General features: G+C 38.8%; 1 protein-coding gene across 6 annotated transcripts in view; it reads left to right on the top strand.

The window, feature by feature from the left end:
- OXR1 (oxidation resistance 1) overlaps positions 1–24,377 on the top strand; it is a 267,440-nt gene that overhangs the window by 199,217 nt on the left and 43,846 nt on the right. For 3 of the 6 annotated variants that reach the window (XM_084864410.1, XM_084864407.1, XM_084864408.1), the window contains exons 4-7: positions 14,486–14,568; positions 16,013–16,120; positions 18,305–18,418; positions 21,862–22,014. In XM_084864410.1, the coding sequence (XP_084720536.1) occupies positions 14,486–14,568; positions 16,013–16,120; positions 18,305–18,418; positions 21,862–22,014 (458 nt within the window). Of the gene's footprint in view, positions 1–8,984; positions 9,303–14,485; positions 14,569–16,012; positions 16,121–18,304; positions 18,419–21,861; positions 22,015–24,377 lie in introns of those variants that run through there. The other 3 variants (XM_084864411.1, XM_084864409.1, XM_084864412.1) reach the window with 2 other exon arrangements.

The raw sequence follows: 24,377 nt of genomic DNA, 5'->3' as shown, positions 1-24,377 counted from the left end.
TGGACAGTAACACAAACTCTAACTTTTGAGGACATAAAATGGACATCTGCTATATTGCAGACAACTTTTAAAAACTTAAAGTGCGTGTACTAAAGTTACATTTGAGGAAGACAAATTAAATCTTTTGAAATTCAAATGTGACACGTCATTCAATGTTTAAGCTCCAATCTTGAAGAAATAGTTGTAACTTTTTGTACCAAATACACTCTATGTTTGATCACAACACTTGAAAGAATAACCAGCATGCTTTTTACGGGTTCCAAAATCAAATAAGAAAATATGCATGTTATAAAGTAAATGTACATAGATTTATTCCTGACAAGCCAATATGCATGTCCTATAAAATAACTGAGGTTAAAAGTCATTTAAATACATCTTGTACTAAAGTTTTGAGAAAGCACCTACAAAGTGATACAGCTTCAGAAGTTATCAGATACTTCATCATGCCAATGGTATTCACAACATACAGATTTGCTGGCTAAAAAAGCATCATTCTATTAGCAATAAACTATTTTGCATGTAGCTATCTTATATTTGCCATCTGGGCTTTCATCACACCTTCCTTTCAGTCCAAGATTTCCCTGAATTAATTGCAGCTAAATCAAATTGGTTCAAAGAACTTCAGAGAGGAGGGTGTCTTGATTGGGGCCCCATACATTTTTTATGGGAGCACCCCATAGATTTTGAAGCTGTAAGTGAACATGTGGGGCTGAAAGAGAAAGCTCAGGAAGATATGTCAGTAAGCGGCATAAAAATAAGGCTTTCTGAAGACAGACCATATAAGCAGCCAAAGGCACGTTGTGGTTATAGGGGTGCTTAATGTTTCCCCACATACTAACCTGGGTTTCTCAACCTAGGCAATGTCGACATTTGAAGTTGGACAATTCTTTGTTGCAGGGCTGTCCTGAGCATTGTAGGATCATAAGCAGAATCCTTGGCCTCGATCTACTAGATGCCAGAAATACACCCTTAGTCTGATAATATCTGTAAATAGTCCTTGGGGATATGTTTGCCAGACTTAGCAAATAAGAATAGAGGACACATGCCAAAAACGGTTTGGCTCAGTGGTAGAGCGTCGGTCTGCTGACTGAAAGGTCCTGGGTTCGATTCCGGTCAAGGGCATGTACCTTGGTTGCGGGCACATCCCCAGTAGGAGGTGTGCAAGAGGCAGCCGATCGATGTTCATCTCTCATTGATGTTTCTAACTCTCTATCCCTCTCTCTTCCTCTCTGTAAAAAATCAATAAAATATATTAAAAAATAAATAAAAATAAAAAGAATAGGGGACACCCAGTAAATTTAATTTTCTGATAGCAACAAGTAACTTTTTGGTATCTCATACAATATCTGGTACAGACTTGTACTAAACATTTGTTTGTTGTTTGTCTGAAATTCAGACTTAACTTGGAGGTCCCTATTTTAGCTAGTAACCCTACTAGGAGACACAATTGTCCTCCCGCTGTGTGGATCCTACCTCTGAGAGATTTAGATTTTATTGATCTGAAGTGTGACCTGAGGTTTTTGGTTTTTTTTCAAAAGCTCCTAAAATGGATAGCCAAAGCTGTTTGAGAGAAAAGTATCAGATAATTATTATGTCTTAATAATGAAGAGAGGGAGTATAATCAAATTACATCTGATTATTGGGTTATGAAAAAGTATTTTGGAATCCACTTTTGAGAAAAGTTGGATATGACTTCATTCATTCATTCATTCATTCATTCAACAAATATAGTATCTGAATACCTACTATGTGTCAGGCCATGTTCTAATGATAAACAAGACATTTAAATTTAATTTCATAGACTAGAATTAAGGTCCACATGAGAGATAGCAGCATTCCTCACCCCACACCCCAAAAAAATCAAATGAAGTGAGTCCTAAGTTTTTTTTTAATGTTTTTATTGATTTTTAGAGAGAGGAAGGGAGATAGAAACATCAAGGAAAGAGAAACATCATCAATCAGCTGCTTGCAACACAGGCATGTTCCCTGACAGGTAATCCAACCTGTGACTTCTTGGTTCCTGGGTTGATGCTCAACCACTGAACCATACAGACTAGGCTGAAGTCATGGTTTGAATAAGAAAGCAAAATGGGGAGAAACTAGTGTGACTTGACAAGATGTTCTCTGAACTCAGCTCTTAGAAGGGATTGAAATAGCAAGCATGTTATAAGGACAAGTAAAGGGAAGGCATAAAATTGTAAAGAGTGCCAGAAAGGCCAAACATGAACAAAACTAGCAACTACAGTAGGATCATTCTGTGAAAAGGGAAGTCCTAGAATAAAGGCAAATAAGAAGGAAGTGTGAGGCTCTCTTTTTGAGGAAGATGTGCATTGTTTAACAGATCACTAAAAGGCAGAACAGAGTGTAATGCCTATTTTGCTTTATTTTTCTCAAGAAGAATGAGCTAATAGAAAATTCAAAACAAAAACTATGAAATGGAACCTTGTAGGCTAAAATGGGTGAGGATAGATCACACGTATCCTTTTTGCATGAATTACTAACCTCTGCTGAGTTATCAGTACATTTTCATGTGTGATCAGAAACTTGGGTAGTAATATTGTAGGACTGACAGTGTAATTGTGGAAATTACAAAATTTATAACAAAAAAAAATCAAAATATATATAATAGCTTAAATACAATATAATTTTATTTCTTGTTTTCAAATCTGAAACTGGTGTTCCTGGATGGTAAGTCTCTTTCCTCCAAGAGGGATTCAGAGGCCCAGTTTCCTTCTATCTTGTGGCTCTGCCATCTTTAAGAAATGGCTTCTGCCGGGACTGGTTTGGCTCAATGGATAGAGCGTCAGCCTGCGGACTGAAGGGTCCAGGGTTCGATTCCGGTCAAGGGCATGTACCGTGGTTGCGGGCACATCCCCAGTGGGGGGTGTGCAAGAGGCAGCTGATCGATGATTCTCTCTCATCAATGTTTCTAACTCTCTATCCCTCTCTCTTCCTCTCTGTGAAAAATCAATAAAAAGTATATTAAAAAAAAAAAAAAAAAAGAAAGAAATGGCTTCTCAGGTCTCCATGCTCATCTTTTCCTGGCTGTGAACTTAAAAAAGAATATGAAAGGCTACCAAGTGCTGCTGTGGGCCAACTTGGAAAGTAGCATATATGACCTTTGCAAGCTTTCCACTGGCTAAAAACCAGTCACTTGGGCACCCAATTGGGAAAAAAAAATTTTTTTTTTTTTTTTTGAGAAATGTAGTGTGCGCAGGAAGAATAATAACCAGATTTGGTAACAGCTAAATAACTCTACAACAGTGTTTCCCAACCTTCTCTCATGATGAGAATCACCTGGTGGAGTTGTTAAAACACAGATTCCTGAATCCCAACTAAGAAGTGCTAAACTAGAATTTTGGGGAACATATAGGTAAAATTGTATACCTAACTAGTGCTCTAAGACAGATTTTATATACAGAAACATCAAGGAAAGAGAAACATCATCAATCAGCTGCTTGCAACACAGGCATGTTCAGAGCACTAAGTTAGGTATGCAATTTTACCTATATGTTCCCCAAAATTCTAGTTTAGCACTTCTTAGTTGGGATTCAGGAATCTGTGTTTTAACAACTCCACCAGGTGATTCTCATCATGAGAGAAGGTTGGGAAACACTGCTCTACAAGATCTGCCAAAAACCTGCAGTTAGATGAATAACTCGAATGTTAAAAATGGAGTTGAAATGGAATTGAAGGAGATAGAAACAACAAAGGCTTGAAACCACTTGGAATCTGTGCCTCGTCTGCATATTAGGAAGGCATGTAACAAATCCATGACATTGTTGAGAAATGAGAACTGGGTGATGGCATTATTGAGTGGATTCATAGCTCTTCAGATAACTGTTCAGCCAGTAGTAATCACTGTCAACCATGAAGGCAGTCTCCAGGGCTCAGTCCTGTGACTCTCCTTGCCCATATCTCATTCAACATTTGAAGACAGAACAAACCGGAGACTGACTCAGTGAAGGAGAGATTGAATGATAGTGCACATGAAAGAATCACGAGTGGTTTCACATGATCTCAAAAATCTAGAACTTAGATCAGTAGGATTTTTCTGAAACCAGCAAGGCGGTAAGTTTTTTAGGCTTTTGGGTCCTCAAGTCTCTGTCACTAGTCCTTTCTGCTGTTGTAGCCCAGAAGCCGCCATAAACAATATAAAAATGGACTGGTGTGGCTGTATCCCAATAAAACCAAATGCAAAACCTCGTGCCAGGCTGGATTTGGGCCATACTTTGCTGAATCCTGATCTAGATGTATAGTTTGAAATCTACAGGCAGTAAATCTAAATTTCTTCATTTAAGGCCAAAGAACAATGGGCCTAACGTTACCTATAGAGCTACAAAATGGGCATTATTCGCTCTGATTTTACAAATAGGAAAGCTAACTCTCAAAAATAAATAGTTTGACCTGCATTCACATCTGGATAACACTTCATGGGACATCATGCCAAATCAACAAATGTTTGGGTAAGTGGAGAGACTCACAGTTCAGTGCTCAGGTGGAGTACTTCATGTGGCAGCGCTCCCTGTAGGAGAACCCCTGGTTGTTCTGGCTCTGTTCTCATTCAAGTGTGTGATCTTTGACTCACTTACCTTCTCTGGGCCTGGGCTAACAAAGCAATAAAATCAAGAGGCTGGGCTAGATAAACACCAAAGCCCCCCTCAGGTTCAAGGGAGCTTCTATTATGTTAAGGGCATCTTGTGGGAGAGAACTGAGACTTACTCTTGTAACTCCTAAAAGCAATTATTTTTCATGTGGTTTTATGGAAAAACAATTTATAAAACATAAAAATGGCATTTTATGAGTATGCATGTGTTTTACAAGTTCAAATTTATAATGTTTTCTGATTAGGAAGACATTTATTGAAACAATAATTGGGCAGATATGAACAAAACTGAAGTTTTAAACTAGGAGTGATAGATAATTGATGGATTCATATTAGAATCGGTGCCTCAACATTCTGTTTATTATAAATTGGTTATTGCTTGCTTGCTTTTGGTTATACAATGTCAAGAAAACCCTTATTCACATGGTGTTTAAATGATAAAAGAAATTAATAATCTTGCAATCTAAGAAATCTTGTCAGAATATAGAAATGGCAGGAGAGGCCTGAAAAACAAAATGCATTAACTTGACAACATAAATCAGGTAATCTTTAGTATATTAATTTGGCATACATGATAAAAGTTCATGTAAATTAAGCATTTGAAAAAAATCTTGCGTCACTTAAGGTAGGCTAAGTTTATGCTATGCTGCTACTTGAACCCCAAAACTTCAAAGGCTTGTGTAGTAAGTGTTATTAACTTTATTTCTTGCTCATATCACATATCCAATTCTGGTTATGGTTAAGGGGAGGGGCTGTGCTCCACATAGCATCTCAGGGATCCAGGCTGTTGGAGATGGCTCCCAGTCTCACAGCTGTACTATCTGGCACAGGTATTATCATTGGTTGCTAAGGCAAGGGCAGAGGCCCCTAGAGTGCAAAACATTGGCTGTTTTGAACAGAGGCCGTTCTTTTTTTTTTTTTTTTTTAATATATTTTATTGATTTTACACAGAAAGGAATTGAGAGGGATAGAGAGCTAGAAACGTTGATGAGAGAGAAACATCGACCAGCTGCCTCTTGCACACCCACCACTGGGGATGTGCCCACAACCAAGGTACATGCCCTTGACAAGAATCGAACCCAGGACCTTTCAGTCCGCAGCCCGATGCTCTATCCACTGAGCCAAACCGGTCTCGGCCAGAGGCTGTTCTTTACATGTGAGTGTAAAACACATTTGTCAGTTCTGCTCAGTGTTCGCTGAAACCAGTCTCCTGACCCTATTTCGGAAGTTAATGTGTGATTCACATGGGCTAAATATGCAAAAGCACTTGGAAGAACTATAAAGGAGCAGATCTCAAACATGTATCAAAATATGGAGATGAACTTGTAGGCTGCAGAGAAAAAGGGAAGAAAAGTGAGTTCCCATAACGATGGCCTATGGTTTTCTGAGTCATGAAGAAGGTGAAATAATAAGCTTGAGTGATGACTATTGGCAATTTCAGAATGGTAATGGTTCAGACAACAAACGTAAAGAATATAAAAGAAAGCTGAATATATGAGTAAAATGATTTTTTAAACCATTAGGGCTTAGCCAAATTTAAATAAAAAATAGTAAAGCACTCAATCATCTAGGTTGGTGGTTGGCAAACTGCAGCTCACGAGCCACATGCGGCTCTTTGGCCCCTTGAGTGTGGCTCTTCCACAAAATACCACATGCAGTTGCACACGTACAGTGCGATTGAAACTTCGTGGCCCATGTGCAGAAGTTGGTTTTTCGGCTCTCAAAAGAAATTTAAATCATTGTACTGTTGATATTTGGCTCTGTGACTAATGAGTTTACCAACCACTGATAGAGGTTATACATTTTTTTTTCTCTAGAAAAATGTATAACCTGTAAAGTGAGGAAATTAAGGGTTTTGGTGTTCAACCTTATCCTCCTCTGGGCTGAGAAAGAGCAATGACTTTTTCTAGATTTCCATGAAACAAGCAGAAACACAGGAATTAACTGCCTGTGAAACTGGGTTTGAACAGGTTCCTGCTAAGGTTGGATGTAAAAGTGCCAATTTAATCGGATATAAAACACTCGAAACACTTTTGAATATGGTTATCACAAACCAAACAACTTTCAAGATGTAAAACATTGTCGGGCCAGTGTGCTCAGTGGTTGAGCTTCCACCAAGGAACCAGGAGGCCAGGGTGTGATTCCAGGGTAGATCCCCAGTAGGGGGCATGCAGGAGGCAGCAATCAGTGATTCTCTTTCATCATTCATATTTCTCTCTCTCTCCCTCCCAATTCCTCTCTGAAATCAATGAAAACATTAAAAAAAAAAAAAAAAAAGCCAAAACCGGTTTGGCTTAGTGGATAGAGTCAACCTACGGATTGAAAGGTCCAGGGTTCGATTCTGGTCAGGGGCATGTGCCTTGGTTGCTGGCAAGTCCCCAGTGGGGGATGTGCAGGAGGCAGCTCATTCATGTTTCTCTCTCATCCATGTTTCTCTCTCATGGATATTTCTATTACCCTTCCTCTCTGTAAAAAAAAAAAAAAAATCAATAAAACATATTTTTTTAAAAAGACATAAAACATCTTAGAAAAAGATTTCCATTTAGTTCATCAGGATTACATTTAATTATTTGAAATTCGATGGCGGTCAGTGTGCTGAGCCTCTCTGAGATCGCAGAGGTGGTGCTGAGCATGGTCACGTTTCTATATGGAATCTAAATTTCAGAATAAAAAGAAAACACACAAAAACAGGAGCCACTTACCATTCTACCAAATGGGCTCAAAGGAGGCGCAGAGGGGAGTCCGGAGCAGTGCTTTTCCAAGCAGCCCACCTGCGCGCCTCCGGGTGTGCACACTCCTGGGTTCTTTCTTACAAACACTGTGAATGACATTCTCAGGTGCAGCCCAAACAATGTTCTATTTTTAACCACATCTAAAGGTGGCGCTGGTGTTAGAATGGGGACGTTTGTCCAACTCAGTAAGAATTTAAACTGAAAACAGTGACGGTGGGGAAAATGTCAGTTTCTAACAAGGGATTGGGGGGCGGGGCGGGGAGTCGTTTCATGGTTCTGCAGAAAAAAAGATTAAGAAAACCTGAGAGAGGTATCAACAAACCTGAAAAGAAGAGAATAACCAGATCTCACAGGGAACAAAACCGAATAGGAAATGTCTGTCAAAAGTAATTGCAGCCAAAACCAGTTTAGCTCAGTGGATAGAGCGTCAGCCTGTGGACTGAAAGGTCCCAGGTTCAATTCCGGTCAAGGGCATGTACATTGGTTGCCGGCACATCCCCAGTAGGGGGTGTGCAAGAGGCAGCTGATCGATGATTCTCTCTCATCGATGTTTCTAACTCTCTATGCCTCTCTCTTCCTCTGTAAAAAATCAATAAAATATATATATATATTTTAAAATCTTAAAAAAAAAAAAAGTCTTTGCATGCATATAAGCCTAACCGGTGGCCATGGACAACAGGGGGGTGGGAGCATACGTGGGGAGGGGTTTGGGATGGGATGGGAATAGGGGGATGAGGACAATTATGTGATACCATAATCAATTAAGAAATAATAATAATAATTTTTAAAAAGTCATTGCTCTTCCTCTGCCTGGCGGGGGAGAAGGGTGAGCACCCAAACCCGTCATTACCTCGCTTCACAGACCACATTCCTGGGATGTCAAACAACAAGGCCTTCAAGCCGCGGCGAACTTTAATGCTTTGACTCTTTGTGCTTTATTTTTACGAAGATGGTCTCCTAATGCTTCCCGCTTTATCTACGTTCTCTATCTGGGTTGGGTTTTCATGAATGACGACTGCATTTTTTTTTTTTTTTTTTTTTTTTTTTACCTTGAAACTAACTTTCCCATCTCCCTCCTCTCCATCCCGCTCCTAAAAAAAACTTAGAGAAGTTTCCTGTGGCCGGTGAGCCTCCGCCCACACGCACACTCCCCACTGAGAAGCCTTTGGACACCGCCCGAGGCCCCCAGCCTGCGGGCCCCTCCCTGCAAAGCCTCCCCGGGGCCATTTTCCCTCCGGGCCGCGGCCCCGGGGCCCCCAGGCGGCGCCTCCACCCCCAGCCCAGCCCGGCCCGTTAGTCCGGTCCGGCCGGGCGGGCGGGTGGGCGGGGCCTGGGAGGGCGGGGCCGGCCGCTCCATCCGGGCTGGAGGGTGTGTGTGGGGGGGACGGGGGCGGCTAGGACCAGCCCGACCTGCTTCCAAGTCCCAACTTTCCAACCCCCGCGTCTGTTTTAGGAAGAGTGTTCCTCATTTAGAAACTTTCTTCTGCTTTTTGGCGCGTGGAAGCAGCCAGAAAGAAACTTTTTAAAAAGTTTTGTCCAACTTCTGCTTCCCCCTCCCCCCCCCGAGCGTGGTTCCCGAATGGTTCGCCCCGGGCCACGCCGGGGACGCCCTCTCCCGCCCCCCCCGCCCCCCACCGCCCCCGGGAGCCCCTGCCCCGCGTCGGGTTGGACGCGCCGGCGGCGGCGGCGCCCACGGAGTGGCCGGTCCTCCGCGACACCCTCCGCCGCCCTCGTCGGCCCGCGGCCCGGCCCGCGGCCCCCTCCGGCGGCGGGCGCCATGGACTACCTGACCACGTTCACGGGCAAGGGCGGGCGCCTGCTGCGGGGCACGGCCCACCGCCTGTGGGGGCTCGCGAGCGGCGGCGAAGCCCGGCAGGTGTGCTTCGAGGACTACCTGCGGGAGCCCGGCGGTGGGGCCCCGCCGCACCGGCCCCCGGCGGCGCCGTCCAGCCCGGAGGGACCCGGTGAGCCCGAGCCTCCCCGTGGCCTGCGTCCCGCGTGGCCCCCGCCGGGCCGAGGGCCGGGGAGGGGGTGTGGCCCGGGCCGGGGTGCTGGGGCAGCGGGGCGGCCGGGGTGCTGGGACCCGGGCGGGCGGGCGGGGAGCACTCGGTGTCGCAGCTTGTCCTGCCCCGCGCTTCCTGGCCCGGGGCTCCCTTCACCCCCTATGTCCCCAGGGCCGATCCCCTCGCTCTCCCCTCCCACCCGGAGGAGAGTATTAAACTTTATTATGACGCTCCTCTTTCCGTTCTTGGAGACTCTTGAGATGACCGCCCTGCCCACATGTTTTGGGTTTGGGGCAGAGTGCCTTTGAGGTTTGCCCCCGTGAGGGTCCCACTTCAGCACCCCATACTAGAGAAAAGAAAAGGCTTAACTTAAACTGCAACCTCGTTGATTTAGTATCAAGTATTTTGTTTTCCTTATTATTTAAAAAAAAAAAAAATCTTTTATCATGTGTTTTGAAAGGGTGTATGTTGCCTTGAGGTGGAAGGAAGGAACCTGGGAACTTTTTTTCCGGTTGCCATTTAGATGGACAGCTGTCCTGGGGTTCTTTCATCATAGGGCCTGTGTGTACCGTTCTTTCCCCACTGCCCCCCCCCCCCCAAAAAAAAAAAAAAAAAAAAAAAAACCGGTCATAATGGTATGATATTGATGTCTTAGGAGTTTTCAAAAGTGCTTGTTGAAGTATTCGCACAGCGCATATGGCAACCTTTGCAATGTTGTTGGATTCCTCCAAGTCGGTGATTTTTCAACCTTTTTTTTTTAATCTCATGGCACACACAAAGTAATTGCGAAAATTCTGCAGCACACCAAAAAATGTGGGGTTTTTTTGCCAGTCTGACAAAAAAAAAGGTATAAAACTATTCACACACCGGGTGTGTGAATGAAACTGACTCATTCACACACCATGCGGCTACTGTTGTGTTAGCTGTTGTCATTTTTAAAATTTTTTTATTTGACAATCTAAAGGAGAAGAGGCCCATGCTCCTGATTAAATAGGCAATGCACGTTTTAAATTTTTTTTTGTTCACACACCTTTGAAAGGCCAGGCCCTTCCTTCAATTCTTGACAATGTCCTGTGTCTTCCAGCAGTGTTTCTTGTACAGGCTCTTGACCACACGTGTAGATCGGCTGCTCTCTAGTACCCAGTTTGTTGTTACTGACCTTGCCGCTCACCATTTCTATTTAGTAATCATGTTGATAAGTCTTTCCATTGACAGATTGTAAGGATGGACCAGATTTGTACCCTTGATGAGGAATCGAACCCGGAGACCCTTCGGTGCTCCGGCAGACAGACGCTCACACGCTGGCCATACTGGTTTTCATAGTGGCTGTACCAGTTTACATTCCCACGAGCAGTGAGGGAGGGTTCCTTTTTCTTCACAACCTCTCCAGCACTTGTTATTTATCTGTCTGGTTGATAATAGCCATTCTAACAGTTGTAAGGTGGAATCTCATTGTAGTTTTGATTTGCAAGTTTCATTCTTTCCCACGTGGCTTTCCAATTTCCCCAGCACCGTTTATTGAAGAGACTTTGTTTTCTCCATTGTGTTTTTGGCTCCTTTGTCAAAGATTATTTGCCCATGTGCATCTATCTGGCTTTATTTCGGGGCTCTCGGTTCTTTTCCACTGGTCTGTGTGACCGTTTTTTACTGCCAGTGCCATGCTGTTTTGATTACCCTAGCTCTGTAGTATAATTTGAAGTGAGGTAGTGTGATTAACTCCAGCTTCACTCTTTTTTTCTCAGGATTGCTTTGGATATTCAGCAAGATCTTTTGTGGTTCCATACTAATCTGATAATTTTTGTTCTATTTCTTTAAAAAATTACATTGAGATTTTGATGGGGATTGCATTAGATCTATATATTGCTTTGGGTAACATGGCTATGGTCTATACCCACTAGATGCCAGTGGATTGATTCTTCCAATCCCTGAATGCAGAATATCCTTCCACTTCATTGTGTCTTTTCATTTTCTCTTAATAATGATTTGTAGTTTTTAGTATATAGGTCCTTTACATCTTTTGTTAAGGTTTTCCCTAGTTACAATATTTTCTTTTGGTTGCAGTTACAGAAGGAATTGTTCTTTTAATTTTTTTTTCCTGGCATTTCATTGTTAGTATATAGGAAAGCAGTGGATTTTTGTACATTGATTTTGTGTCTTGCAATGTGACTGTATTTGTTTATTGTTTCTAATAGTTCTTTGGTGGAATCTTTAAGGTTTTCTATATACAGAATCATGTCATCTGCAAAAAGTGACATTTTACTTCTTTCTTCCCAAATTGAAAGCCTTTTCTTTCTTAATCTTGCCTGATTGTTCTGGCTAGGACGAAGCTGAATAGGAGTGTTGAGAGTGGGAATCATTGTCTTAATTTTAGAGGAGAAACTTTCATTTTCCCACCATTGTGTATGATACTGGCTGAGGGTTTGTCATATATGGCCCTTATTACTTCCTTTCTATACCCATCTTATTGGTTGTCTTAATCATAAGGGTTGTCATATATTACCAAATGCTTTTTTGTGTATTTATTGATAAGATCATATTATTTTTATCTCTTGTTTTGTTAATGTGGTGTATTAGAATGTGTCATGGAATCTAGGCTTTTATGAGAAAAATATTCTTTTGGTAAAATTGATGCATACATGCATACTTTGCAAAGATTAATGTTTAAAAGATCACCTCTAATTCAAACATCTAGAGATGCTATTAATATTAGGGTAGGCAACATTGTCAAGATCTATTTTATGTATATATTTGTATAGAAGAATAATGGGTAGGTGGTTAGAAGGTAGGAGTGACTGAAAGATATTTGTTTGCCATTAGAAAGAATTTCCTAAAATGTGTGTCTAAAATTAAGCAGATCCTTAAAAAATATTAAGAGGTTGGTATTATTGTATCATTCTTGCTTCAGTTTTAGGTGGGAAATTTTTTACCTTTGATCATGAAGCAAGTTTCAACAAATTTCAGAGTTGAACTTTTTTTTTAGAGTATTTTCTTACACCACAGTGCAATTAAGCTAGTAATCAGTAACTAAAAGATAAGTTTTTAAAATTGTCATTCTCTAAATAGCAAAAGAAGAAATTAGCCAGTGTTTTGGACTGGATTATTAAAAGACAGTACCAAAACTTACTGGAACCAGTTTCTATGGGAATTTATTGCTTTTGATTACATATATAAAGTCTCTGCTTTTGGTAATGGTGGAGTAAATTCTAATTCCCTTTTTCCATGATGCCACAGTAATCCTATCTCAGGGAAACTTATGCATTCCTTTATCTGTCAGATATTTATTGAATACCTACTGTATGTCAGGCATATTGGGTGCTAGGTATATAGTGGGGTTTCTCAAGCTGATAGTATTAACATTTGAGAGTACATAATTTCTTTGTTGTTGATGACTGTCGTGTACCTTGTTTAGCACATAACGTTTCATAGTGTCCATGGTCTATACTCTCTAGTTGCCAGTGGCACGCCTCTAATTATAAACAAAAGTGTGTCTCAATGTCCTTACTTGTGAAGTGAGAATAAAAATGACATCTACTTTGAGAGTTGATGAATTATATAACAAACTAGAGGCCCAGTGCACCAATTTGTGCATGGGTGGGGTCCGGCCAGCCTGCCCCAGTCGGGGCGGATCAGGGCGGATCAGGGCAGGTCCTGTCGAGAAGAGGAGATGGTGGGAGGTTGGCTTCCCCCATTGGCCTCATCGGGGCCTGGCTGGTTGGGGGAAGGGACTGTGGGCAATTGGCTGGCAGGCCCTGCCCCCAATTGGGATGGGGGCAGTGCTGGCCGTGGTGAGGAGCTGTGGGTGGTGGGCGTTCCAGTTGCTGGCTTTTTATATAGATAGAGAGATTTGAAGTACTTAAAACAGAGCCTGGCATATACTAGGCACTTGATAAATGTTAGCTGTTATTTTATTAAATAAGTAAAAATATAGTTCAGTACATTTTATAACTTGGAATATTTTCAGCTTATTTTAAACTTAAAACTGTGAAAAGTTGGTATATTAATTTTCTTGCTCAGAACTGCACTCTGTGGGAGCTCTTGACAATGATAGAACAATTGCAAACTTCATTGTGATTAAATGTTTAATGAATTCTTGGGATATTATGAAACACAGATTGGAAAACTGCTGTTAGGCAAAGTAAGTGTAGATTAATGGTTACTCCTAAGTCAATTAAGGAAAGAAATATTAGTTAAAAGTAATCTGTATTTTACTTTGCTTAAAAAGTTTATAAATTGGAAAACGTTTTTTTACTTCCTCTGCTATTTATGAAACAGCAGAAATTTTTATTTAAAACTTTATTTAACAGGGAGGGGATAGATGGTGATGGAAAAATGAAGTAAAAAAACTTTAAAAATAGTTCTAATGTTTTCTCATAAGAAAATAAAATTTAAGTATATACTAACCATTTTGCATTCCCACCATGAATGAAGAATACCTCTTTTTCTATAGCCAAACAGTGTAGTCAAACTTGTGATTTTTTTTTACCAGTTTGATATGTGAGAAATGGTATTCAGTGTAGTTTAAATGTGCGTTTTTCTAATTATGAGTTAGATTGAACACATTTTTTATATGCTTAAGCGCCATTTTTATGTCCTCTTCTGAATTCTGTGATCATATATTTTGCCTGTTTTTACATCTGAGAGTTTTCATCTTCCCCACCACCCCCCTCAGTCTCAGTGTGAGTTCTTCAAGTACTTAGGACTAATTTTTTAGGCTTGATTTTGTTAACTGTATATATTCTAAAGGGTCCCTAGGCCTGGCCAGTGATTAGGGTCCATCAGAGCCTTCCAGCTGCTGGCCAGAGTCTTCCTTCATTCCATACCACCCCCTGGTGGTCAGCACACATCATAGTGAGTGATCGAACTCCCAAGTGGATACTTTACATATTAGCCTTTTATATATATGGATATATATAACAATATATAAAATCTTCAAATAATCAGTTTAGATGTGTTGAAGGAAGCGATAATATATATTTCCTTTTTTTGATAGTTGACTGTATGTTAGAGCATAGATATATCCCAGGGAACAAACTGTCTTACTAGTGAATCTCATACATATCAGCCCATTGTCAAACAGTGTTTGACATTACTTTGAAAGGAACATAAATTCAATAGGGTTTTGCCTCTCTTTTTTCCCCCCCCAGACACTGGCCAAAAGAAGAGCCTAGACAAGAAAGATGGGAGACGAATGTCTTTTCAGAAACCTAAAGGGACTATTGAATATACTGTAAGTTGTTTGCATTTTAAAAAGCTGATTTATCTCTGCAATAGTCTTAGTTAAAATATTTTTTGTCCTTCCAGTGTTAAATCTTGACTGTTTTCTTTGAATCATTAAAATTGAACCAATTATCAAAACCTTAAATTATCAATTTAAGTATTTTAAAAAGGTTAGGAACCAGATAACTTACCGTAGAATATTTACTTTCTAAAAAAATATCTCTTCTTAAAGCATCTTATAAACTTAAACTAAGTGTGTTTGTCCTTTCTGTGTATGCTTGAGAAATTTAGAAAATAAGTTCAAATACTAAAATATTGGGTAATGTAATTTGATATATTCATTAGTGTTTATTAAGGCATAAGATTATAGGCATGAAGCATAAGATATTATCTACACATGTAACCATGTGATTATGCAGACTTGTTAACTTTTAGTTGATTTTGAATTCAAGAGTTTACCATTCTTTATTTTGGTGGGTTCAATAAAATTTGTATTATTTGTAGTAAAGTTCAATTCAAATTAAGAGCCATTATTTTGTAGGGAAAGTTATTTTAATTTGAAATTATTTTTTTTCTTAATGTTATAAATGACCTTTGGGATATAATCCAAGTATTGGCCAGAAAAGTTAAAAAACATCCTCTAGCAGGTCTTTGATTAGTCTGTTAGTCTTTTTAAAATTTCTTAATCCTTTATTTCATGTCAAATCCTAAATAAAAGTGTAATTCCAAAACTAAGATATTTTGTCTTATATTCTATTCTTACTATAATTTTTAAAATATTCATAAAACACACTTATTTAAAATTTAAAAGATAATTTTTGTATTGAGGAAAATATATATCCCTATATTTTTTAAATAAAATTTTTAATATCACAGTGTACTCTCAAAATGTATTTATTTTTAAAGTATTTATGATCTAGCTTAAATGCATTTCCAAATCACCTACATATAGTAGTATAAACTTACCTTGTACTTTAGATAGCTTAAAAGTTAAAATTATGCATCTATATACATATATACACACACATCCACAGACACATAATGTTTTGTTTTGTTTAGAGAGGTGGAGGAGATGGAAAGTTAGAAACATTAATCTGAGAGTGAAACATTGATTAGCTGCCTCCTGCAAAGAAGTATGTTGGTTTAAAGTTTTTGTAAAATAAGAATCATTTGTTTGTGTTTATTAAAATATATCATCTATTTTCATATTCTTTCAAATAGAGGCTCACATGTAATTGTGATGTATAATGATAAAGCACATACTCTACATAATAGTTTGAAATAATTTGCTAAAAAAATTGAATTTTTTAAGTTATCTTTTGTCCAAAGATGGAAATACCACTTGTTCATCAAATGTAAGATTGGTCCATAAACATATTAATGATCACTAAACCTCATAGTTTCAGTTTTTATGTTTTAGTGGATTAAAATAATGTATGTTTTCTTTTAAACAGGTTGAATCAAGGGATTCCTTGAATAGTATAGCCCTGAAATTTGATACAACACCAAACGAACTTGTCCAGTTAAATAAGTTATTCTCCCGAGCAGTTGTTACTGGACAGGTAGGTTTTTTTTTTCTATGCATTTGTGTTTAGAAGCATTAAGTAGTAAGACAGAAAGTATTCATTGCAACATAGCTAAAAATCTAGAAAATTTAAGAATAATAACTTTATGCATGCTTTGAACAAATCAGATTGGCTCCAGAAGAGAAAAATTAACTGTCATTTATGTCCATACTAGAGGCCCAGAACACAAAATTTGTGCACTGGGCAGGGGATGTGTCCCTCAGCCCAACCAGCACCCTCATCAATCTCGGACATCCCTCTCACAATCCAGGACTGCTGGCTCCCAACCTTTCACCTGCCTGCCTGCCTGATTGCCCCTAACTGCTTCTGCCTGCCAGCTTTATCACCCCATAACCACTCCCCGGCCAGCCTGATCGATGCCTAAATGTTCCCCTGCCAGCCTGATTGCCCTTCCCCTGCTGGCCTGGTCACCCTAACTGCCCTCCCCTGCCAGGCTGGTTGCCCCTAACTACCCTCCCTTGCCAGCCTGGTTGCCCCCACTGCCCTCCCTTGCAGGCCTGGTCCCCCCAACTGTCCTCCTCTGTAGGGCTGGTCCCCCCAACTTTCCTTCCCTGCAGGCTTTGTCCCTCCCAAATGCCCTTCCCTGTAGGCCTGGTCCTGTCCCACTGCCTTCCCCTGCAGATCTGGTCTCCTCCTAATTTCCCTCCCCTTCTGGCCTCATTCCCCCAACTGTCCTCCCCTGCAGGCCTGATCGTCCCCAACTGCCCTCCCCTGAAGGTCTGATCACCGCAACTGTACTCCCCTGCAGGCCTTGTCCCTTCCAACTGCCCTCCTCTGCCGGCCATCTTGTGGTGGCCTTATTGTGTCCCCATCGGGCTGGCCATCTTGTGTGTTGGAGTGGTGGTCAATTTGCATATTATTCTTTTATTATATACGATGATTATTTCTTAATAAATATTGAAAATAATTGTGATTTGTCTTTTAAATTTAGTTTTAAAGAGCTTTTTAAATTATCCAAAGCAATAGATGATAAAAAAATTCAGACATTTTTAAAGGTTAAGTTATCCTATCTCAGATACCTAATTTCTTTTTAAAGATTCAACCACAGTTGCTAACTTGTATCCCCTTCCAGTAATATTCTAGCCCTTTAAAAATATTTAGTTAGTTAGTGCTCACCCAAGGATATTTTTCCATTGATTTTTAGAGAGTGGAAGGGAGGGAATGAGGGAGAGACAGACAGACAGAGACTTTTGTGAGAAAGATAAACCCATTAGTTGCCTTCTGAACATGCCCACAACCAGGTTGGATTGAAGCTGCAACCTAGGTACTTGTTCTTGACCTATAATTGAACCCTCAACCCTTAGGTGCTCAGGCAGATGCTCTAAACCAGGGGTCTTCAAACTTTTTAAAGTGGGGGCCAGATCACGGTCCCTCAGAGAGCTGGAGGGCCGGACTATATGAACTACTAATTCCTACTGTAACACCTTGGCTGCGCTCACTGCCCAAAAAACCTGGCGGGCAGGATCAGACTCCCCTGGGGGCTGCATGTGGCCCACGGGTCGTAGTTTGAAGACCCCTGAAAACCCTGAGTCACACTTGACAGGACTTGTAACCTTATTTTTTTATTTGACTTTGGCTTTGGAAAATATTTTATATAAGCACAGTACAATCTCAGATTTTTTTATGTCTGGAGTGTTGTGCTCTTTTTATATACTTTAACTAGACATTGTAAGCTTTAAACTATTTCTACTGTTTTGCTATGCCCACTGTAGGGAACACTCCTGTACATATCTTTTATATATATATATATATATATATATATATATATATATAGAGAGAGAGAGAGAGAGAGAGAGAGAGAGAGAGAGCGCGCGAGCGCGATTTCTATAAAGTCCTTGAGGTAAAATTGCTGTAATAAAGAATATGTGCATTTAAAATTTTGCTAGCTACTGCAAAATTATTTTTTTAAGAGGAACTCCCATAGTATGTAATAATTGTTTCCCCACCCCATTCCTGGTAGTATTTATGTATTATCAAACTTTTCTTAATTGAATTTAAATATGTGTTTTCTTATTTTATTAGAATTATTATGTTAAAAATATTATTTTAATCTGAAGATTTTTTTTTTTTTATTTGTTGCTAAAGGTCATGGTACTTCCTAATGAAACACTGTCTGCCTGTTAATATTTCAGTTTGTGTGAATGTTTTGTTTTCTTCCAGGTTTTATATGTTCCTGATCCTGATTATGTCTCCAGTGTGGAGAGCTCTCCATCACTAAGCCCCATAAGTCCCCTGTCACCAACATCATCTGAGGCTGAATTTGATAAAGCCACTGTAAGTGTCCCTACTTTTCAAAGATAGCTGTGAATAAATCTCTCTGTACATGTATATATCATCATGTTTTTTAAATCCAACTTTGACTATTGTAGAATGAAATTTTACTTTTTATTTTTTACTTAAATTTGTAGATCCCAGTTTTTAAAGTGAAACATCCTTCTTAAATTAATTTGCTATCGGTGGTGTTGGTCCAAGGATAGTTACCAGTTCACTCTTGTAATAGCCCTAACCGGTTTGGCTCAGTGGATAGAGGGTAGGCCTGTGGACTGAAGGGTCCCAGGTTTGATTCTGGTCAAGGGCATGTACATTTGTTGCGGGTATATCCCCAGTAGGGGTTGTGCAGGAGGCAGCTGATCGATGTTCCTCTCTCATTGATGTTTCTAACTCTCTATCCCTCTCCCTTCCTCTCGGTAAAAAATCAATAAAATATATTTTTTAAATCATGTAGTAATTTAAGGAAGAAGTTTTGCCTAACAAATATTAGAATATCATGATAGGAAGTCCATGTTCAATTTTATTTTCTATGAATATTTATATAGTACTTAGAATTCTTATTCTTGACATACTACTTTTAAAAAATAATTTACTATAATCTTAATCATTCTGAGAATTAATTCTAAGTAATTAATAGTTTAATAGATTAATTTAGAATTTTTACGGAATTAATGTTTTATATGTTATTTTACAAATGAATTTTAAGGAACCAAACTGTTAGGGCTTTGGCCAGTGACTTCAGCTGTGAAAGAATTCACAACTGAGAGGAGATAGATGTAGAGAGGAAGTTTATTTTACCGTCCTAGGAAGAGCTAGTCCATTGCTAGTCAATACAAGGGCAAGAAATAAATGGTGGCTCCCCCTTTTAAAGTCTTGGCTTCAATTGCTCTGTAATAAGGAAGGGAGCAGGATTTGGGGGCTAAATATGAGCAGATATGGGGGGTGGAGTATCTTTGAAAAGTTTGTTTGCTTATTTTAGTCGGGGCAGATGTCCTAGGGAGGTATCTTTATAGGCATCTTCACCAGCCTGTAAAACATTCTTAGAGCAAAAGTTACAAGAGTTTGAAATGGGGCCAGTTTCTTTTTCTTTTTCTTTTTTTTTTTAACTCTCTGGCATCGATTTCCCTAGAGCAGGGGTCAGCAAACTCATTAATCAACAGAGCCAAATATCAACAGTGCAAAGATTGAAATTTCTTTTGAGAGCCAGATTTTTTAAACGTAAACTATATAAGTAGGTACATTGTTATTAACTTAATTAGGGTCCTCCTGACCTGGCCTTTGACCACTGCCCTAGAGTCATGAAAACCACAGGGAGGTGGGGTATGCAAGGTTGTAGCCTTGAAAGTAGCTTATCTTGTCTTGCAGTTTGAACAGAGGTGCTGTTTGAATCAAAGGAGCTAACAATCTTGATGTTTTATTACCAGGTCCTTGTCATAAATTGTGGAAAGCTACAGCAAGGAAAACGAGGCCTTTTTCTTGCCCTCACACTCACACAAACTTTATTTGATTTTGAATAAAATGTCTCTAAAAGGAATTATATTTTTGTGTCTTTCTATATAAATTAATGCTAATTAGAATTTCCCATTTTTATAATGACCTAATGATTATGTTCCTATAGAAATGGTTCTCCTCGCCCTCCATTAAATGGCTTTACTTATGAGAGAATCTTCTCTGTTGATCTGCTGACTTTAGACCATTTTCTTCTCTGCCCCACTTTGCACTGTAAGTTTAGGGTATCAAATGGCATGTTAGTAATAAAACACAAATTACTCATTTTAATTTGCCAAAGAAGCTTCAGAAAACATTCACGTGAGCTTCAGAATCACTGCTTTAAGAATCAGAATCTATAAACAACAGTTGGGTATGAATGACTATGAGATAAAAGTTGTATTCTCTAAGAAGTGCCTCTGGTTTCCAGAGGGAAGGTGATTGAGTAGATAAAGGGGAAAGGGGCCAAATGTATGGTGATAGAAGATGATTTAACTTTGGGTGGTGGACACACAATATAATATACAGGTCTTGTCTCATAGAAATGTACACTTAAAACCTGTATGATCTTATAAACCAATGGTCTGTATAATATACTTAAATATAACAAGTACTCATAAATATCCATTAATATCTCTTATTTAAGTACCTAACTTAAATTAACAGGCTGAGTTAATGTTATTAATTTGCATCATAAATGCAAAGGTTGGGGATTTTGTTACCAGAGATGAGTAATTGAACAGTGTCATTCAATTGTTAAACATAATTCTAGATCATCAGGGAGGATAATCCTTACCTGTTCCACCTCTTGGAGGGCAGAACAGAATATGATGGCTGGAGTTTGAATGATTCGTGATTAACGTTGTAAATTGTCTTATCAGGGCCAGCAGTTTAATTTAGGAGCAACTGAACGTGTGTGTGTGTGTGTGTGTGTGTGTGTGTGTGTGTGTGTGTGTGGTGTGTATTTATGTGTGGTGTTGGGAATACAAGAAATGTAGTTTGTCAGTTAATTCAACATTCTAATGATTCATCTACACTAATAAAAGAGAAACATGCAAATTGACCATCCCTCTGCTATGCCCACTAGCAGATAAGAGCGAGTATGCAAATTAACCCAACAAAGGTGGCAGTTAATTTGCATACTGGAGCAAAGACTGAAGAGATCTTAGAAGGAAGCCAAGTGCTGCATCGAAGGGAGTGAAGCTGCGGAGAAGGGAGTGAGGCTTCAGAGACAGGAGGGAAGCAAGGCAGCAGAGCCAGGAGGGAAGCGAGGCAGCCGAGACTGGAGGGATTTGCTCCCTTCTCTGCTTGGCTCCAGCCGCAGGAAGCCCTATTCTTGCAGGAATAGGCCCAAGGAATACCTATTCTTGCAGGAATCTTCCTGCAACTGGCCTCTAGTTTTATATGTCCCCCATTAAAAACAAAACAAAACAACAAAAAAAAACATTAAACAGCCGAAACCGGTTTGGCTCAGTGGAAAGAGCATTGGCCTGGGGACTGAAAGATCCCGGGTTTGATTCCTGTCAAGGGCATGTGCTTTGGTTGCAGGCACATCCCTGGTAGGGGGCGTGCAAGAGGCAGCTGGTCGATGACTCTCTCTCATCGATGTTTCTAACTCTCTACTCTGTATCTCTCTCCCTTCCTCTCTATAAAAAATCAATGAAATATATTTAAAAAACAAAGAAGCAAACAAAAAAAAAAAACATTAAACATGTAAGCGTAAGCTGTGTTAAAAATCTTCAATGAATGTGAAAACAGTGCCATTCTTACCTATATTTTTTACATAAGAACATTTTGGACTGACCTTTAGAATGTGATAAGAAGGAAAACACTTATTGAGGGAAGCTTTTCATTTGGCTTTAATAATTTGCTTATTTTTATTTAGTTCTCTGAAGTGCCATTTATTTATTTATTTATTTATTTATTTATTTATTTTTTATTTTTTATTTTTTATTAAGAATCCTGATGAAGTGCACCCGAAAGAAACAACTCCCTCGTCTACATTTACTGGTATTCGACCTGCACGAGTTGTATCTTCAACTTCTGAAGAGGAAGAAGCATTTACTGAGAAGTTTCTAAAAATTAACTGCAAATATATTACCAGAGGCAAGGTAACAAATCATACCTTAAATCACCAACATCAGCAAATGCTTGAATATTTTTTTTAAATATTAGTGGAACTACTAGTTTGAGTTAGTTTGGCTTCTGCTTATAACAGTCTGGTAATCTGTTACAAATCATTAAAGCCAATGGCATACATAAACATACTACAAAAAGCTGATATAAAATGACTATTCCTGTGCACTCTGATGTGCTAATCTTTGCAGAGGTAGTATGATATCCAAATAGGAAGATATACTATATGCAAAAAATTGTTTTGGTATTTTAATTTTATCAACTCAGAATAGGTGGTCCTATTCCTTCTTCACAGAAAAAAAATATATATCAGAAAAGATTAATGAGTCCAAGGATTCTTTGTCACGGCCAGAATTCAAACCGAGTTTGAATCTGTTTTATGTACCACACCTTGCTGCTTTACACAGCAAAGAATATTGTGTCTGCAGAAGGAATATAGTAAATTTACACAGAGTTGGAAAATAAACTCCAAGTATTGCTTAGCAAGTAACTATGATACCAACTTAAAAAATTATGACTGCCTTATAGTCAAAATTAATAAGTTATGAATATTTGAAATACAGGTGTTCAGTTCTATAAATTTTTTTCTATATACTGTTTTAACTGGACCTACAGTCTCAATATTTTGTATTTTTATTTTCATTCGTTACTAATATTTTCTCTTTATTTCTTTTTTTGCCCATGGAATATAAGAGTGTTTTAGTTTGTAAACATTTGGGGATTTTAAAAAATACCTTTTCTTTTGAGTTCTGATGTTATTCCATGTAGTTAGATAACATAATACTTTTTAAAGACTTAATTTAAGACTTATTTTATGGTCCAGAATGTGGTATGTCTTGCACTTGAAAACAATGTGTATCTGCTCTTATTGGGAGGGCTATTCCATAAATGTCAATTAATTCAAGTTAAGTGACAGTGTTGTCCTTCTGCATCCCTATTGATTTTCTGTCTATTCTATCAATTATTGACAGGAGGATGTTGAAATGCCTCATGGTAATTGTATATTTTCTATTTCTCCTTTCGTTTCTGTTTTTGTTAGGTATATTTTGAAACTTTTGAAATGTTTAAGATTCTTGTATTGTCTTGATGAATTGACTTGTTTCATTCTTGGTAATATTCTTGCCATGAAATCTACTTTGATCAATACTTATACTCACTTCATATTCCTTTTGATTAATGTTAACATGGTTTATCTCTTTTGTAGTTTTACTTTTGACCTATGTCTTTATATTTAAAATGGGTTTCCATGCTTTACTCAGAGGGAGGGCTTACATTAGAATTCACTCTTTGTATTGTACATTCTGTGGGTTTTAACAAAATTTATAGTGACATCCACCCACCATTACAGTATCATAGAGAATAGTTTCATTGCCTTAAAAATTCTCTTTGCTCTGCCTATTCATTCTTCCCACTCAACCCCTGGAAACTGCTGATCTTACTCTCTTAATAGTTTTGCTCTTTTCAGAGTGTCACATAGTTGGAATCATACAGTATAATTGTATGATTTCAAGTTGTCTTCTTTCACTTAGCAATATGCATTTAAGAGTTCTGCCTTTAGTGATTAGGTTTTTTTTTTTTTTTTTTTAAATTGATGAATAATAATTCACTCTGTGAATACTATGCATTCACTGCCTGAAGGATATCTTGTTTATTTCCAAATTTGGGTACTTATGAAACAGCTGCTAGAAACATTCACATGTATATTCTTTGTGTAGACATAAGCTTTTACTTCACTCGAGTAAGGAGTGCTATTGCTATATCTAGATCATATGTTAAGATTATTTTTAGCTTTGTAAGAAACTCCCAAAATGTCCTCCAAAGTGGTTGTATCATTTTGGTTTTGTAACAGCAATCAATAAGAGCTGATGTTGCTCCACATCTTCACTAGCATTCATTGTTGTCAGTGTTATTGAATTGTTAGCCATACTAAATGGTCTTTAGTAGTAAGTCATTGTTTTCACTTGCATTTTCCTAATTACTTATAATATTGAGCATATTTTGATAAGTTTATTTGCTATCCTAAATCTTTGGCAATTTATTTGTATTTGAAAGGTCTTTTTATTGGGCATAGAATTTTAGGTTGACAGGTTTTTATTTTTTCTCAGAATTTTGAAATGCTTCTTTCAGAACTCACTGCTTTCTGGCCAGCATTGTTTCTAAAAAGAAAGAATCTTCCGTAATTTTAGCTTGAGTTGGTATGATCCAGGAATACAAATTGATGTGTCTGAATCTATTTAAAATATTAATCAGCTGAAACTGGTTTGGCTCAATAGATAGAGCATCAGCCTGTGGACTGAAGGGTCCCAGGTTCGATTCCAGTCAAGGGCATGTACCTTGG

The sequence above is a fragment of the Pipistrellus hanaki genome (assembly GCF_964339955.1).
Source record: "Pipistrellus hanaki genome assembly, chromosome: 17".
NCBI lineage: Eukaryota > Metazoa > Chordata > Mammalia > Chiroptera > Vespertilionidae > Pipistrellus > Pipistrellus hanaki.
This window is presented reverse-complemented; position numbering and strand designations above follow the sequence as displayed.